General features: G+C 48.0%; 7 protein-coding genes across 7 annotated transcripts; 3 read left to right on the plus strand and 4 right to left on the minus strand.

Annotated features, from left to right (window-relative positions):
* Nucleotides 1–216: 216 nt before the first annotated feature.
* On the minus strand, nt 217–936 carry FTJAE_2355 (phosphopantothenoylcysteine decarboxylase; the record flags this gene model as incomplete). The annotated part of the gene is made up of 1 exon (XM_037348541.1): nt 217–936. The coding sequence occupies one exon, from the start codon at nt 934–936 to the stop codon at nt 217–219; it is 720 nt and encodes a 239-aa protein (XP_037210607.1).
* A 762-nt stretch (nt 937–1,698) lies between these two features.
* Nucleotides 1,699–2,227, plus strand: FTJAE_2356 (monothiol glutaredoxin; the record flags this gene model as incomplete). Its single annotated transcript, XM_037348542.1, has 2 exons — nt 1,699–1,722; nt 1,772–2,227. The coding sequence occupies 2 exons, from the start codon at nt 1,699–1,701 to the stop codon at nt 2,225–2,227; spliced, it is 480 nt and encodes a 159-aa protein (XP_037210608.1).
* Nucleotides 2,228–2,822: 595 nt separating this feature from the next.
* On the minus strand, nt 2,823–3,941 carry FTJAE_2357 (uncharacterized protein; the record flags this gene model as incomplete). Its single annotated transcript, XM_037348543.1, has 3 exons — nt 2,823–3,593; nt 3,641–3,768; nt 3,836–3,941. The coding sequence occupies 3 exons, from the start codon at nt 3,939–3,941 to the stop codon at nt 2,823–2,825; spliced, it is 1,005 nt and encodes a 334-aa protein (XP_037210609.1).
* Nucleotides 3,942–6,965: 3,024 nt separating this feature from the next.
* On the plus strand, nt 6,966–8,699 carry FTJAE_2358 (heterokaryon incompatibility 6 OR allele; the record flags this gene model as incomplete). Its single annotated transcript, XM_037348544.1, has 1 exon — nt 6,966–8,699. The coding sequence occupies one exon, from the start codon at nt 6,966–6,968 to the stop codon at nt 8,697–8,699; it is 1,734 nt and encodes a 577-aa protein (XP_037210610.1).
* Nucleotides 8,700–8,776: 77 nt separating this feature from the next.
* Nucleotides 8,777–10,746, minus strand: FTJAE_2359 (gamma-glutamyltranspeptidase; the record flags this gene model as incomplete). Its single annotated transcript, XM_037348545.1, has 4 exons — nt 8,777–10,057; nt 10,107–10,456; nt 10,514–10,532; nt 10,582–10,746. 4 exons carry the CDS (start codon nt 10,744–10,746, stop codon nt 8,777–8,779), a joined length of 1,815 nt encoding a protein of 604 aa, XP_037210611.1.
* A 520-nt stretch (nt 10,747–11,266) lies between these two features.
* On the minus strand, nt 11,267–11,894 carry FTJAE_2360 (lincomycin-condensing lmbA; the record flags this gene model as incomplete). The annotated part of the gene is made up of 2 exons (XM_037348547.1): nt 11,267–11,364; nt 11,417–11,894. 2 exons carry the CDS (start codon nt 11,892–11,894, stop codon nt 11,267–11,269), a joined length of 576 nt encoding a protein of 191 aa, XP_037210612.1.
* A 1,286-nt stretch (nt 11,895–13,180) lies between these two features.
* FTJAE_2361 (uncharacterized protein) lies at nt 13,181–13,984 on the plus strand (the record flags this gene model as incomplete). Its single annotated transcript, XM_037348548.1, has 1 exon — nt 13,181–13,984. The coding sequence occupies one exon, from the start codon at nt 13,181–13,183 to the stop codon at nt 13,982–13,984; it is 804 nt and encodes a 267-aa protein (XP_037210613.1).
* Between the last annotated feature and the right edge of the window lie 311 nt (nt 13,985–14,295).

Here is a 14,295-nt window from a genome sequence, read left to right on the forward strand (position 1 = left end):
TTTTATTCAGAATCATTTTGATCATTGATATGCTTGCTTTTGCCTCAGAAATGCCCCTTCCTTTGTGGTATCATTTCCATCATCAAATTACCCTACGGCTCTGTCATGCATTTTGTCCCCAGTCCTCCAACGCCATATCGCGACCAGCAAACCTCCATCAGACTCGCTGAAAATAACTCAGTCCAGCCGTTTTCCTTTTTGTGCTCATATCTTTCACTAAGAATTGATGTTCTCATCAATCGCCGCGACAATATCCTCCCATGAAACCATGGCCCCATTTCCAACATCACCACAAGCTAAATTCTTCGATATCGGCCTCAACACCTCAAACCAACCATTCTCCCCACCCCATTCCTTCTCCAAAACTCGCAGCTGTCTCGCAGTGATGGGATGGTTCCACATACAAGTGTTCATCGCAGGCGCGACAAGGATCTTCTTCTTAACTCCGTCCACAGTGCCTGTAACGTCCCAAGCTCGAACCACAGACGTCAAGAGATTATCGCATAGGCCGTTGACAATCTTCGCCATAGTGTTCGCGCTCAAAGGTGAAATGACCAAAATATCCGCCCAGCGTCGCAGCTCAATATGTAAAATCGGTGCATTGCGCTTCCACGGCTGTGCCCACTCATGCGCATCTGTGTAAACAGCATCGACATTCGGAAGACGAGAGACTTGATCAACAGTGGGTTGTTCAAAACTCTGACCAGAGAGGAATTCCGACGCTGATTGAGTGAGGATGAGACGAATGGAGATGTTAGGTTGTATTTTGAGACCATTTATAATCTGGACGAGCTTGATTGTCGCGACAGAGCCAGAGGCAGCGAGGAGGATATGGCGCTTGCCATCGCCTCTGGCCTGTTCAAGAGCTTCAGTTGAATTGCGCATGTGGTGGTGGTCGTGATGGGCGTCGTGCCCGTGTTGAATTCTGTGAAGCATTGAGGTGAGTGAGATGCGACGATGTTTGTCAGCAAGATTTAATAGGGTTTGATGCAGGTAGGTGGAGTGATGTCAACTTTATGGCCTCAGCTTCAAATGTGAGTTTGTAAGAGTGAAATAAGTTTAGTAAATAATTGACTGACTTTTCAATTGAGAGTCAATGGCTTTGAGAATCTCTGGGAATTGGCAGCAGGCGGCAGCTTTATCATTAATTGACCCCGCCATCAGCCCCGCGTCATATGATGAACTCTGAAGATATCACGAGCCGAATCGCAAGAGCTGAAAGCGTCTTTGCAGTGCCGACTGAACCTAAGAATGGACTGATTATAATAGCGTGTTTACAGAATGTTCTGGCCAGCGTTGGGCATTGGTTAGAGTGTTTGTAATTGACAGTCCTGTATTCTACAGTGGGTGAAGGTGCCTAGGTCACCTGCAGGCAACAACGGAAGCAATCGACATGACACCGTCGGGCCCTACCGAAAGAGAGGGACGTTTGATTGACAGCAAAGAACAAAACGCATCAGATTGTGGTCTTAGAATAATTGTCATTCTAACATCACTGTAGGCAAACATGGCATTGTTGATAAGCCTCAATCGCCTCTTCGCTGATTGGTCCTTTCGCCACTGATATCCGGGGATCGGCATCGGAACATCCTTGACATCACTAATCCCATCCAAAACTTCCGCCATCTCCAAACACTCCAAAATCCAACTGCGCATCTCCATTCTCTCACCACCATATCCTCTCTCACAGCCTTCACAATGTTTGCGCGAACAGTAGCTTCAGTACGTCCTACCCTTTCCAACCACTTCCATTCCCAACTAACCCTTCTAGTCCCTCCGACAAGCCGCCCGGCCTGTCGCCGTCCGCTCAACAGCTCCTCTCTTCCGCACACCAATCTCCCCCCTCACACCCTTCCAAGCCCGTCTGCTCTCCGACCAAACCCGCTCCGCAATCGACAAGGCCGTATCCTCCGCGCCCGTCGTGCTCTTCATGAAGGGAACCCCCGAGACACCGCAGTGCGGCTTTTCGCGCGCCGCCATCCAGATCCTCGGCCTGCAGGGCGTCAACCCCGATAAATTCGCCGCCTTCAACGTCCTCGAAGATCCCGAGCTGCGTGAGGGTATCAAGGAGTACTCCGACTGGCCTACGATTCCTCAGCTCTACGTCGCGAGGGAGTTTATTGGTGGAACGGATATTCTGGTCTCGATGCATCAGAATGGCGATTTGGCGAAGCTGTTTGATGAGAAGAAGGTTATTCTTGAGGGGGAGCCTGAGCAGAAGGAATAGAAAGGCGATTGCGATCGGTCGAGTGTATAACATGGTGTAATAGTGAAGAGATACCTCTGTATGACAGATACGAATGTACAGCAAAAGAACGGAATAGAACGGTGTGGCCACTTGCATCTCGACTTCTGGTGCTGTGAAGAATCGGAGCTTTGTTGGTATTTCCCTGGCGGCATTGTCGTACATCCTATTGCTGCCAATCGCTCCAGCTACTCTGACAAGAATGGCAATTTGAAGTGCGCGCCTGTTTATCTTCTACGAGCAGAATACGATGAAGAGCTGCCAAGGGTCGCAATGACGGAGCAGTCCAAGATAGCAGCCATGGCTTCTCAGGTTCCCCGTCACGAATGACGGAAACGGGTTCATTGTAATGAGCTTCTTGGGGGTATTGTTGTGTCTTCCTCGATCGGAGAACGAAGACTCTTCTGCACTTCTTGCCCTGGTTGTAGGAGCAGTTTGTTAATGATGTCGCATTGGAGGGCGTCCGGCCAGCCGTCTCAGTGCGTTCGCTTTTGGTTTGTCTCAGTTTATCCATAGGTCTATATTCCGAAATCAATGGTCTATGTCTATAAAGTCTATATCTTCCAATTCATGTCGATCAAAACACAGCGCCACGCGATTCAGCCATCCGCTTCAACCAAGCTTCCATCATCACAGTTTTCGAATGCCCCTTACACACAGGCACAAAAGCAATCTCAATCACAGCATCTCTCTGTACCTCAGCATAATCACGTTTCATCGCATCAACTATCTGCTCAAACCTAGCCATTACCTTTCGAAACCCCCTCCCATCGGCCTTTGGTATGTATTCAGGATAAAGAACCCCAGGGGCTTGGAGGCAGATCAACAGCCATTCGAATTCGTGCTGCCAGCATAACTCCTGGAATAATCGCTCGCGGGAGAACGAGAATATCTCTTCGCTGTATGGTAGGGTGAAGTTCAGCCCTGGGAGGGCGTCGTAGCTGAAGGTTACATTGATGTTGGGCTGGGGGTCGGGTGAAGCAGATCGTGGGATTTGGCAGGTTGGGCTGGGCGATTTCTCTCTGTACTCGAGTGATTCGCGTGCGTGCATGGGTTCGTATTCCTTGTTGGCACTTTGTTGAGACTGCTGCGATGCATTGTTTGTGTTCATGGACGATGGAGGTGGCGCGTTAGCATCTCTCTCCCGATATTCATCTGTTTCCAATCCTGTCTGAGTGCCTGTAGAAACAAGAGGCACTGACGGAATGTCTCCACGTTCAGTTTGGTCAATGCCAATGTTTGATTGTCGATACAGTCTTGTATGCCCGATGTCACCTCGTGCATCGTGCATTCGACTCACACGTCTTGGCTGCGCAATAGGACCATGGCGCAACAGGTCATCAACTGCCTATGAAGGGATCAGTGACGCGTATTTATTACTAGCGCTTACCCTACCTCTTCAGCCAACTCATCTGGGCTGTATGTTCTGCTATACGAGATCGGAAGTGTATTGTTCTGCGCTGGCTCTGGCGCCGAACCTTGACTAGACTCGCTGGTTTGTGACGGGGGAGGAGGATCGATACCTTCTTCACTTGTCCTAAGTAATCCAATCAGTATTCAGTACTCATTATCTAATAACAGGACCCTCACGTAGAATCACTTGGAGTCGTGTGATACGGAGGCGATGGTGTATCGCTCCCGTCGCGGAGTCTATCGATTCGATCCATCGGCCGTTTCGAGCGGATTTTCTTCCCATGACCAGTGGCGTTCCGTCTCACAAAGAACCATATAACATTCTTATAAATACTATCACAATCATATTAGCGCGATCCAAAGTCTGGGAGGGACAAGCTACTCGTATTGATCTCTACCATTTCCTGCCGAAAACTGACTAGACCAGTATAAAGAGCCATTCCTTCTAACACATAGATATCCATGTGCCATTTCTATGAGCGCTTCCTGATGGGCTCGCTCTTCCCATTTGTAAAGGTCTTTTCCTGGAATACCCAACCTGCTGGTGAAAGTGGAGCGATATTGGTTGAGGCTGGTCTCGTAGCCGATTGCATGTCTCTGCCTCTTTCTTGGCCTGAGATCCCGGCGAATATCGATCAAGGTGCTTCTAGAATGAGAAATGTTGAATATAGTGAAATACCGGCCGAGGGAACAGCCGCAGCGCTCCAACTCCATGGCTGACGGTTGCTACTTCGAAAGCGAGCAATCACAGCCTTTGGGGCAAAGTAACCGCAGACGACAGTGGCTAATTAACTACTATATGTAATACAGATCATGCAATAGATTTCTCCTTTCCTTCGAATGCATTCTCTTAGTTTCTACACCATCCTTTCCCAGGTCACAGAATAGGAGTATGTGAGAATGAGTAAGGCTGATTCTGCCTGACGATCCTAGTCAGTGCAAACCCCCTTGCATAAAGTACACTTTATTCTGTTTATTAGAATTGCTTCTTTCTACTTTTTGAAACAGCTAAGGATATGTGCCGCACGCATGCGTATAATTCTCGGACTCGCCGTTATGCAGGAAGTGCATCTCAATACGCGCTCGACTAAGTCTAACGCGAGTAACTTACGCGTCAGGACTTTGAAATGAGTCCCATCTTTCTTCTGAAGTCTCTTATTGGTTGATGGGATTATCAAGTGGTTCATGTGCGTATTACATAGGGGTTGGACTTGCAGCTGTGCCCTTTTGTGTCGGCATCGATGTGGTAGGGTTGCAGTACTAAAGTCAGCCAGTTCACAGGAAAGAAATTGGAGACAACAGCTCAATCAATAGCTACAGCAGAGCTTGAGAGTATTCTCTTTCGATTACTGCGATGCTGTGTGGCTGCCTGGACTTTTTGACCATGATCTGATAAGTGTTGTTGGTTCCCCCATGCTACATGCGAGGCATCCAATCACGAGGTCAATATCAGCACTGCTTCGCCTCACAAGGCATTCTCACAACCATTTCGTCACGCAATAATTTCCAGTCTCCTATAGACCTAGCATGTAATTTGCGAAAGAAGTTTAGTTCCTGGCGATTTACTCAACTCGTTGGGGTGCCTTCTTACTCATAAATTGCAATATACCTTAGACAAATAGTTTTGTCAATCGTATACTTGTTCCCATGTCATACTTGCATCGAGGGGATAATTTCTATTGGCCGGAACTATATCTAAGGCATGCTAGGAGTCATCGCTCTGAATACAGGACACGGGGTAATCCTAAAAAAATATGAATGTTTTTTGTTTCACGACTCTTGTCGATCGTGCAGTAAAATAAGAAATCTTCCATGACCACAAAACCTTTCAGCGATCCTGAATTGAGGAGACCGAGGACTCCCTCACAATGATCTCTATCCCTGTGTTGACAGGCCGTGCCCTCAAGTAAGGATGCTTCATGTCGTGAATTTTGGCAATAAGCCAGGATCCAGCATGGACTACTACATGGCTAGCCCTCATCCCTTGGGCGTCAAGGCCACCGCCCATCATGAGAGAGCTTACTATCTAACCTGTAAAATCAGTGAGCAAGTGGACAGAGAAGTTGCCGCAAGGAACGAGCAGTTGATAAGTGGCTACTGGGAGAAGCTTCTTCCGATACGGCGACCTCCCTTCCTTCACTTCGGCACAAAGCTTTTCCACAAAGGACTCAAGATCAGGAGAGCCTATCTAGTAGTAGCAAGAGTTTCATTATTGTGGAAGTGAGTGTGATTGCAAGAAGAAATTATGGGAAACCATGGCTATTTATGTCAACGTACGACAAGTAATTATTTCGATGCTTGACGCTAAAGCGACGACTCACTAAGATTTAGAAGAAGGAACTGAGTATAGCTTGGAGAGAGAATTCAGAGTACGTACAGAACTTCAAGTATGTCCGCCTTTCATACTTTTCTTTTTGCTACTTGTGACTCGAGAGACTGAAGAGATTCGCAAAGCTAGCCACACTCCCACCAGAAAGCCTCTTTGACGAGCGTAAAGACTCGACACATTGACTTTTGAACGCATATATAAAAAACATGATGCTTCATGTCTATCAGGGATGTTACTTGATGCAGTTACGTTTCATCGCAACAAATATGGCTCCGTTGACTGTCAGCTCGTGGAGTGAAGCCTGAGACGGACAAACGTCATGATAATGGGGGGTTGTTTGCGCCCCAAATCGCGAGATTTAGTTACAATATTATGATATGTTAACTGTAGTTATAAAGGGACATTTGAACGATATATCCTGAAGCTGAAGGTAGTGCAGAAGCTCTCTTGAAGGCATGTGACTGCGATGCAGAATGACATAAGGCGTTCCCAAAGGATAAATCGATTACCATCAAGCAGAGCGAAGTAGAGACCCTTTACGATATAAATGTTCAGCTTGATGAAGGGAACTATAGTTGTAAAGTAGTGTTCAGAACATACTCGTGAGAGGTGGCAAGGTTGCAAGGGCGGTGGTTCAGTCATACCCACACTTAGATGTGCATCTCTCGAGGACTTGACTTTTTAGGCGGTTTCAAGATCTTCTTTCTATTACTACACATTAATAACTCGCGAATACAGTGTAGGATCAAAGTTCCAGAGACTGCTGACTGTGATTCACAATGCGGCTGTTCCAACGCAGTCATCCAATCACAAGATGCTCTTACGTGCTTCGCCTCAGAAGGCATTCTGACATCCATTGCCATTTAAATATCGCAATGGAGGCCCGCGATATCTTGAATAAACATTCAACAGCCTTAGAAGTTCAAGCATCAAAGCTAATTAAATACATCTATGCCATCACGGTTGTCTAACATTCCCATGGATGAAGAAGTAGAGTCAACATCTACAACCGCATCGATTGAGCCTCCAGGGCACGACATCTTCTGCACGCCCGAAAACAGCGAATTCCTCTCACAAGTTGAGTATAAAGATCTCAACCCAAGCGCCAGAGAAATCCGCCTTCTCAAAATCTTGCCCAACTCGGGATCACGCTTCATCGAGTGCGAACTGCTACCCAGCGTGAGACTCGCTGACGTGCATAAGCAATATCTTGCACTGTCATACTGCGCAGGTGATGTGCGCAACACGAAACCTATTCTCGTCAATGGAGCGAGATGCAATGTCTTTGCCAACCTGCACCACGCCTTAAACACAGTTCGCTACTATTGGAAGACGCATACGTATCATCGAGATTTGTTCCTATGGGTGGATCAGATATGTATTAACCAGGCTAATCTGGCAGAGAGATCTCACCAAGTTGGGTTCATGAGAGCCATTTATGAGAGTGCGAAGGAGACTCTCATTTGCTTGTCTGTTGCCGATACAATAGGAGACGGTATGAGATGGCTTGTAGAACTGGAACAAATCCTTGTTAATCGGCTCATAATCGGGGATACAGTTCCCTCAGAGTTCCGACTAACACCATCCCATCCTTTTGTACTAACGCATCAGTTTCGGACTGAGTTGCAAGGACGTCTGGAGGACGATGAATTTGCCGATGGCTGGATCAAGTTCTGCGATGTCTTGAACAGCCCATGGTGGGGAAGGGCATGGGTCTTTCAAGAGTTTATGGTGTCTTATCGAGCGACTTTCCTACACGGACTGCACTCGATGGCCTACCCGGATATGCTAAGACTGATTTGCGATGTTTGCCTAGCAACGTTGGAGATACTCTTCGAACGACACAGGACTCGCGGGACGCGCGTCAGGAAGAAGCTCAAGCGTGCCCAAGCTACCCGAGCAAAGATTGCACACTCAATTACCAAAGTTCTCAGTGTCCTCCTAGCTAAAAAGGAATGGTTTCAGAGCTTCGATCTGAAGAGGCTTTTGGTCTACACGCAGAACTGCCAGTCTTCTGATGAACGGGATCGAATCTACTCTATGATTGGTCTCGCGCATCCTGGCTATGCATTAACACCGGACTATTCCTCTCAGAACAAGATTGAAAACCTTCTCGTGCAGACCACGAAACGTATAATAACTTTTGAGGATAGTCTGGATGTCCTGTCCTATCTAAGTCGCGGTGATCCCTCGTCTTCTGGCCAGGGAGAGTTGCTACCCTCATGGGTTGTTGATTGGACTAAAGTTCAAAACACCCTCGAGCCCATGCTCTACAGGACAAATATGGACTGGGATGGCAGCAAGTTCGTCGCTCACTACATCAAATCAGGGTGCGCTGACGCTTCATTCGTGCAAGTCCCACATCCAGTTTACTCTGAATTGGGTACTACGGCGTTGCAAGTGTGGGCGGTGTTCCTCGACTCTAAACTCATGATTGGCCGTCACGAGATCTTTGCCGGTAAGAATGGTTTCTTATTCAGGGCTAGATTTCCAGTACAACATGATGATGAACTATGGGTCCTCTGCGGCTCATCGGAGCCTTTTCTGTTGAGGAGATGTTCGGGAGGATATAGGATCGTCGGGCCTGTGCTTTGCCTTACTTTTACAATACAGCCTCCTATGCGGGAGTTTGCAAATTTGAGCAAGTACACTGACGAATCTGGAGATCTTGACCCTTTCAAGATGGAAAGGAAACGGATTACAATCTTTTAGATGCAGACTCAGATGGGTAATGACTTCTGTATTGTAGCATAGCAATGGGGTTTCTTGTTTTTGGAAGCTAGAGCTATTTACTGAGGATATGCTGCACCATCAGCTCTAGGATCACTACCAGCAGACCAAACCGGCGTTCCATCCGGATCAACAGTATATCTGATAATCTGTCCCCGCCCAAACATAGCCCTCTTCCACCCCTTAAGCACAACAACATTATGCCCCAGCTTCTTCAATTCCTCGACAGTCTTTTCAGAAATACCCTCTTCCACATGAACTGTCCAGTCCAAAACGTTGCCCTCGTCTGGCATACCGGCGCCAATGCAGATTCGCGGTGCATCAAGAGCCTGTTGAGGATTCAGACCGAAGAGAACTTGGTTAAGTAGAACTTGGATCGTTCCTTGGGGTTGATTGAATCCGCCCATTACACCAAACGTAGAGTGTAGAGATCCATCGCTGATATTCGTAGCCATGCCGGGAATGATCGTGTGATAAGGTCGTTTTCTCGGCTCAAGCTTATTAGGATGTTTCTCATCCAGCGAAAAGTTCGCTCCGCGGTTCTGAAGTGTGAAGCCACAGCCCTTGGGAATGATTGCCGTTCCGAAACCAGCATAGTTGGAGTTGATGAACGAAGCAGCGTTGCCAGCCGAGTCAGTAACTGTGAAGTAAACTGTATCGCTACTTTGAAGAGCAGGGGATACGAAATCAGGGTTTCCAGGCTGCACGCCGTCGTGGGCTTTTGACGCAGAGAAGATCTTGGCGCGTTCGGCGAGGTATAAGGGTGAGATCATGCCCGCGGTGGGAACTTTGGTGGTGTCTGGGTCGGTGACATACCAGCTTGCATCTGTGAAGCCAAGACGCAGCGCTTCGATAATAGCATGCAGGTAGGCCGTTGAGTTATGATCCTCTGGTGTAAATCTTGGAATCTTTCCCTGTTTCTCGAGTTGTTCGATTATACCCAGCGCCATGAGAGCGACGATCCCCTGGCCGTTGGGGGGATGTTCCCAAAGCTCAACACCGCCATTGGGGTCTTTGTCTGTGAGGCCTTGGCCGCGGAATTTAACGGAGATGGGTTCCGTGTTTTGAGTACCGGTTTCAAGATGATGCTTCAAGTCGTCTAGTTCGAGATATCCTCCGAGGTCTTGCACGACCTTTACGATCTCCTCTGCGATGCGACCGGTGTAAAAACCCTTCTTACCATCCTTCGCCAAAGCTCTGAATGTTTGAGCGAGAGTGGGATTCTTGAATACCTCACCTGGACGGGGTGCTCTCACGCCATCTTGCGCGGAGGCGTCTTTCTTGAGCATCTCTGCAAAATTCGGCGAAGCATCACGGAGAAGCTTCTCTTGAGCTTGCCACTACTCCAAGTCAGTCCAAGCCAAACCCCACATTAAGAACAATACTTACAGAATGAGAAGCGATTTCAGTAAGAGGGAATCCATTCTCAGCTAGTTTGATCGCTGGTTCGAGGATCTGGCTCAAGCTAACTTTTCCACTGCCAAATCGCTCAACGGTATCGACCCAACCGGCTGCTGCTCCAGGAACAGTAGCGGCGTGAACGTGATGAGTTGGGATTTCGCCGACTTTGCCGTCGGGAATGTTGAGGCTCTTGCGGATGTTCTCGATGGTCTGCTTTGAGCCTGAGCGGCCGGAGCCGTTGAGACTTTTGACTTGCTTTGTGGCGGCGTCGAAGTAGAGGAGGAACATGTCGCCACCGATACCGGTGGACACAGGCTCTGTGACGTTCAAGCCAGCGGCTACGATTGATCAGTATTTGTTCAGATTACCATGTTGTTGATGCGTGGTTGACGTACCAACTGCCACAGCTGCATCCTGTTGATTGTAAGTCACTGACCCATGTGCATAGAGAACGTCGACTTACAGCTGCATTACCACCGGCTCTCAAAATCTCAAGACCACAATTCGCAGCATGAGGTTGAGGCGCCGCAACAATACCCTCCGTGCTATGAACAACACTCCTCCTTGAAGGAAAGCCAGTGAAGCCAGCCGAAGTCGGCTCGTAAATCGATGAAGTAGGCAGTGGCATGGTTATGATTCACTGAATGGCAAACAACAATGGACAATTAGAAGTGAAAGTTGAAGGAGAAGAGAAGCTATTTACATAATATTTATGATGTAAACACGACCTCGGGTCACGCCCGACGTTGCACTTGGAGACGTACGTGGGGGAGGGGTTCTTCTCAATGGCGGGGTAAATTTGGAGGGGCGAGGGGATAATGTCGTGATAATGCCTCTCGCCGATCTTCGGGTGTGCATGTCCGGGGTTTGATCGTTGGAGGGCGCTTTTGCATTATTCACGACAGATTTCGGGGTAATTGTAGTGTTTTGAAAGTGAATAGAGGGTGCATGGCTGGTAGTTGACATGACGCCTAAATAATAAGCTTAACAACGCCATATTCTCAGCAACCAATGAACTAGATACCATATGTCGCTTATAAGAAATGACTGCCTGTTGAATTGACTGATGAGTGCAAGGTAAATGTTTCCGCTAAACCGACTTGGCAGTTACGGGTAATACTCAGTTCTCCCCATCTCAACACCCGCCTTCACTTCGCAATCTTCATCCCCAACCTCTGAAGATATGAGTAAATCGATCCCTTGGGCACCTTCTCAAGGCTACTCATCCATCTCGCCGCAAAACTCCCTACAAACCATTAGCTTTCACTCTCACCACAATCACAAGTAGTGTGACTTACCAACTCTCGGTCCAACCTCATCGAACCCCAACGCTCTCAGCACCCAAACAAGCTCAAAATCCACCAAAACACCAATAGCGATAATCGTACCAGCTGCGATCAAACCAGCGTAAACTGGATGCTCTTTCGCAAACTCCCAAGCGGTGTTTGTAGCTCTCTTTACAGCTTCGGCCATGGGCTTGGCGAGCTCTGCCCCATCTTTTAAGAGGTTCTCGATCTTGCGCTCGATGGCTTCGGCGAGGCTTGACGTCCAGCCTGTGGTGGAAACTACCTGTTCAAGACGGCGGTGAAGTTCGGCCTGGGTGCCGGTGTGGTTTTGTAGGATTGAGACGAATTGGGAGGCTGCATCGTCGGCGTAAAGGACAGGTTGGGTGGTGATGAGCTTTGAGCGCGTGTTGATCTCGTTGACCTGAAGAGACGGTTGAGTTGTGGCGTTTTGGCCGGTGAGACAAGAGAGGATGGAGGTAAGTGGATTCATTTTGATGAATGTACTCGTTGCGGATGGTGTTGATGAAAGGACGAGATGATGCTGATGAGTTTGGTTGGACGAGGCTCTGTTTTATTCTGATGACATGATGAACGGCCTCCTGCATATTTGCGACCACTCACAACATTCTCACATTTACTCACCTGCATAAATCACAGACAATATGTAACCACTGTTAGGCGCCGTTGCCTAACTTCATCGCCCGCGCCTTAATGTTGGCCCCAAGTTGAGGCCATGAGAGAGCCAACATTACACAACTTGGCCGGATCGTTGGCCGCAAGGCATATAACACCCTGCAAATGACCTCCGATTCCCTCTTAATAGATATCATTCAGATGCAGTCAGGTGATCTTGCAAGCCAGCGCTTACTATGGACGAGTTCATTTGAACCTTCTACAAAATTGCCTCTGTCAAATGATATGCAGAAACTGCTGGCACAAACAAGCTGCGCCTGCCGTCGCTTGTATTCGGAGTAACTCTTCCGCTACCCCGCGAAACTGAGGAATTCTAATGGCCTCCGAACTCTTCGCACTCGACAGCATCGAGTAATTCCATCGCGTGCTGCCGAGACACTTCGGACACTCCCATCTGGTCCCCTACTTGGCACAACACAACACCAAACTTCCCCCACGTGTAACAAGGCTCTCTGTCTCATTAGCAATCCACCCATCATCCTCAATCCAAAGCTCCGATCCAGATCCCCTAATCGGACTAGAGATCCCCGCGTGGTCCTCAACATTCCAGACCCTCAAGGCCCAGGAACGTAACTCCCACCTCGCTCATCGTGGCGGATCGGAAAAAGGCCAACTTTATCGGGGACTCATTGAAATAATACAAATAATCTAGTATATAACCTCCAGGAACTGTCGCAATGGGTAAAGCAACGTAAACATGGCTTTCGATCGGTGATTTAATTGTCATTGTCCCCGCGCCACATACATAGTTTGGTATGTAAACTATTCACATTCCTGAGCTCTTAGGCATTTGATAGTCTGTGGCTAGACTCTTGCGGCCAAGACGAAAGAAGGTACCGTGGTTTATCGGACAAGCCTCATCCAGGTCCCGGCCCTGATCAGCGTTCCTGCATTGGTGATTAACTTTTCTCAAAGGATGATCAATTATTGCCAAGATCTCACTACATCGTGCCTATGACTGACGTATAAGTACTGGTTGATATCTTGCAAGGTTGTGGTTTGATCACTCCAACTCAAACACACTCGCTCTATTCCCTATCTCTTATATCATTTTTAAAACTTCAAATCCATTAAATCTTCAAAATGAAGCCTGTTCTTGCTCTCACAGTCTGCCTCAGCGGCATCATGGGCGCTGAAGCCTGGGTCTTGCCTCCTGGCGGTGCACCTAAGGCTGGCTATGCTCTTCGTCCAGAGGATAAGACCGGTAACAAGAATGCCGCCGACACGAAGATCAAGTTCTCACCCGCTGGTTCCTCTTCTTCCGGTACAAAGTCAAACGCTGTCGCTGGCTTCATCGACCCCAAGACCGGCGGTACATCGCGTCGTGGCCTTGATAGGCGCGGTGACGATGGTGACGACGATAGTTCTGATGACGGTGTTGAAGGTGACCCTGAGGTCACCGCCTTCAATCACCCAGCCACCAAGATTGGCACCCTCCAGAAGGGAGAAACCTCTGGCAGCGATGATGATGATGAGGATGAGACAAAGTACTTCAAGACCAACAACAAGAAGCAAAACGGCAAGAACAAGGATGATGACGACAAAACCAAGACCAAGAAACCAGACAGCACCAAAACAAAATCCAGCGATGACGCCAAAAAGACAAAATCTAGACACTCTGGTGACGACGACGAGAAAAAGACCACCAAGACTAAGAAGGAGAACAGCACCAAGACAAAGTCTAGCGATGATGTGGAAAAGACTAGCAAGTCGAAGCACTCCGGAGAAGATGATGCTAAGAAGACGACCAAGACTAAGAAGCAGAGTCCTACAAAGACGAAGAGTAGTGATGATGCGACCAAGACGCCTAAGGTGAAGGATAATAAGAAGAAGGGCTCCAAGGATGACAAGAAGGTTGATGACAAGAAGAAATCCAAGAGCACATAACCAACTGTCACTATGTATCACCATTGTCTTACAACCATGTATCTTATCTAGACTTTTATTTATCGGAATCATACACGCGGCGTTCAGGAAAGGTAGCTGTTAATCATCATTCAGCCTCTATCTTGAATTGCATTTGTATTATAACAAAAAAATGTCTTCTTCCCCAGACGTGACAGTGTTCTAAATGTGCTTGCCTTCCTCTTCTCCGCAACTGGTATAGCATGCGTGCAGTTCGGGTACAGATATGTGCTTTGCTTGGACTTGGCGCGTCCCTTGTTCTGTGGAGTGTTGAACTTGTTTCTCTATGGTGG

The sequence above is a fragment of the Fusarium tjaetaba genome, assembly GCF_013396195.1.
Source record: "Fusarium tjaetaba strain NRRL 66243 chromosome Unknown NRRL66243_c0000041, whole genome shotgun sequence".
Lineage (NCBI taxonomy): Eukaryota > Fungi > Ascomycota > Sordariomycetes > Hypocreales > Nectriaceae > Fusarium > Fusarium tjaetaba.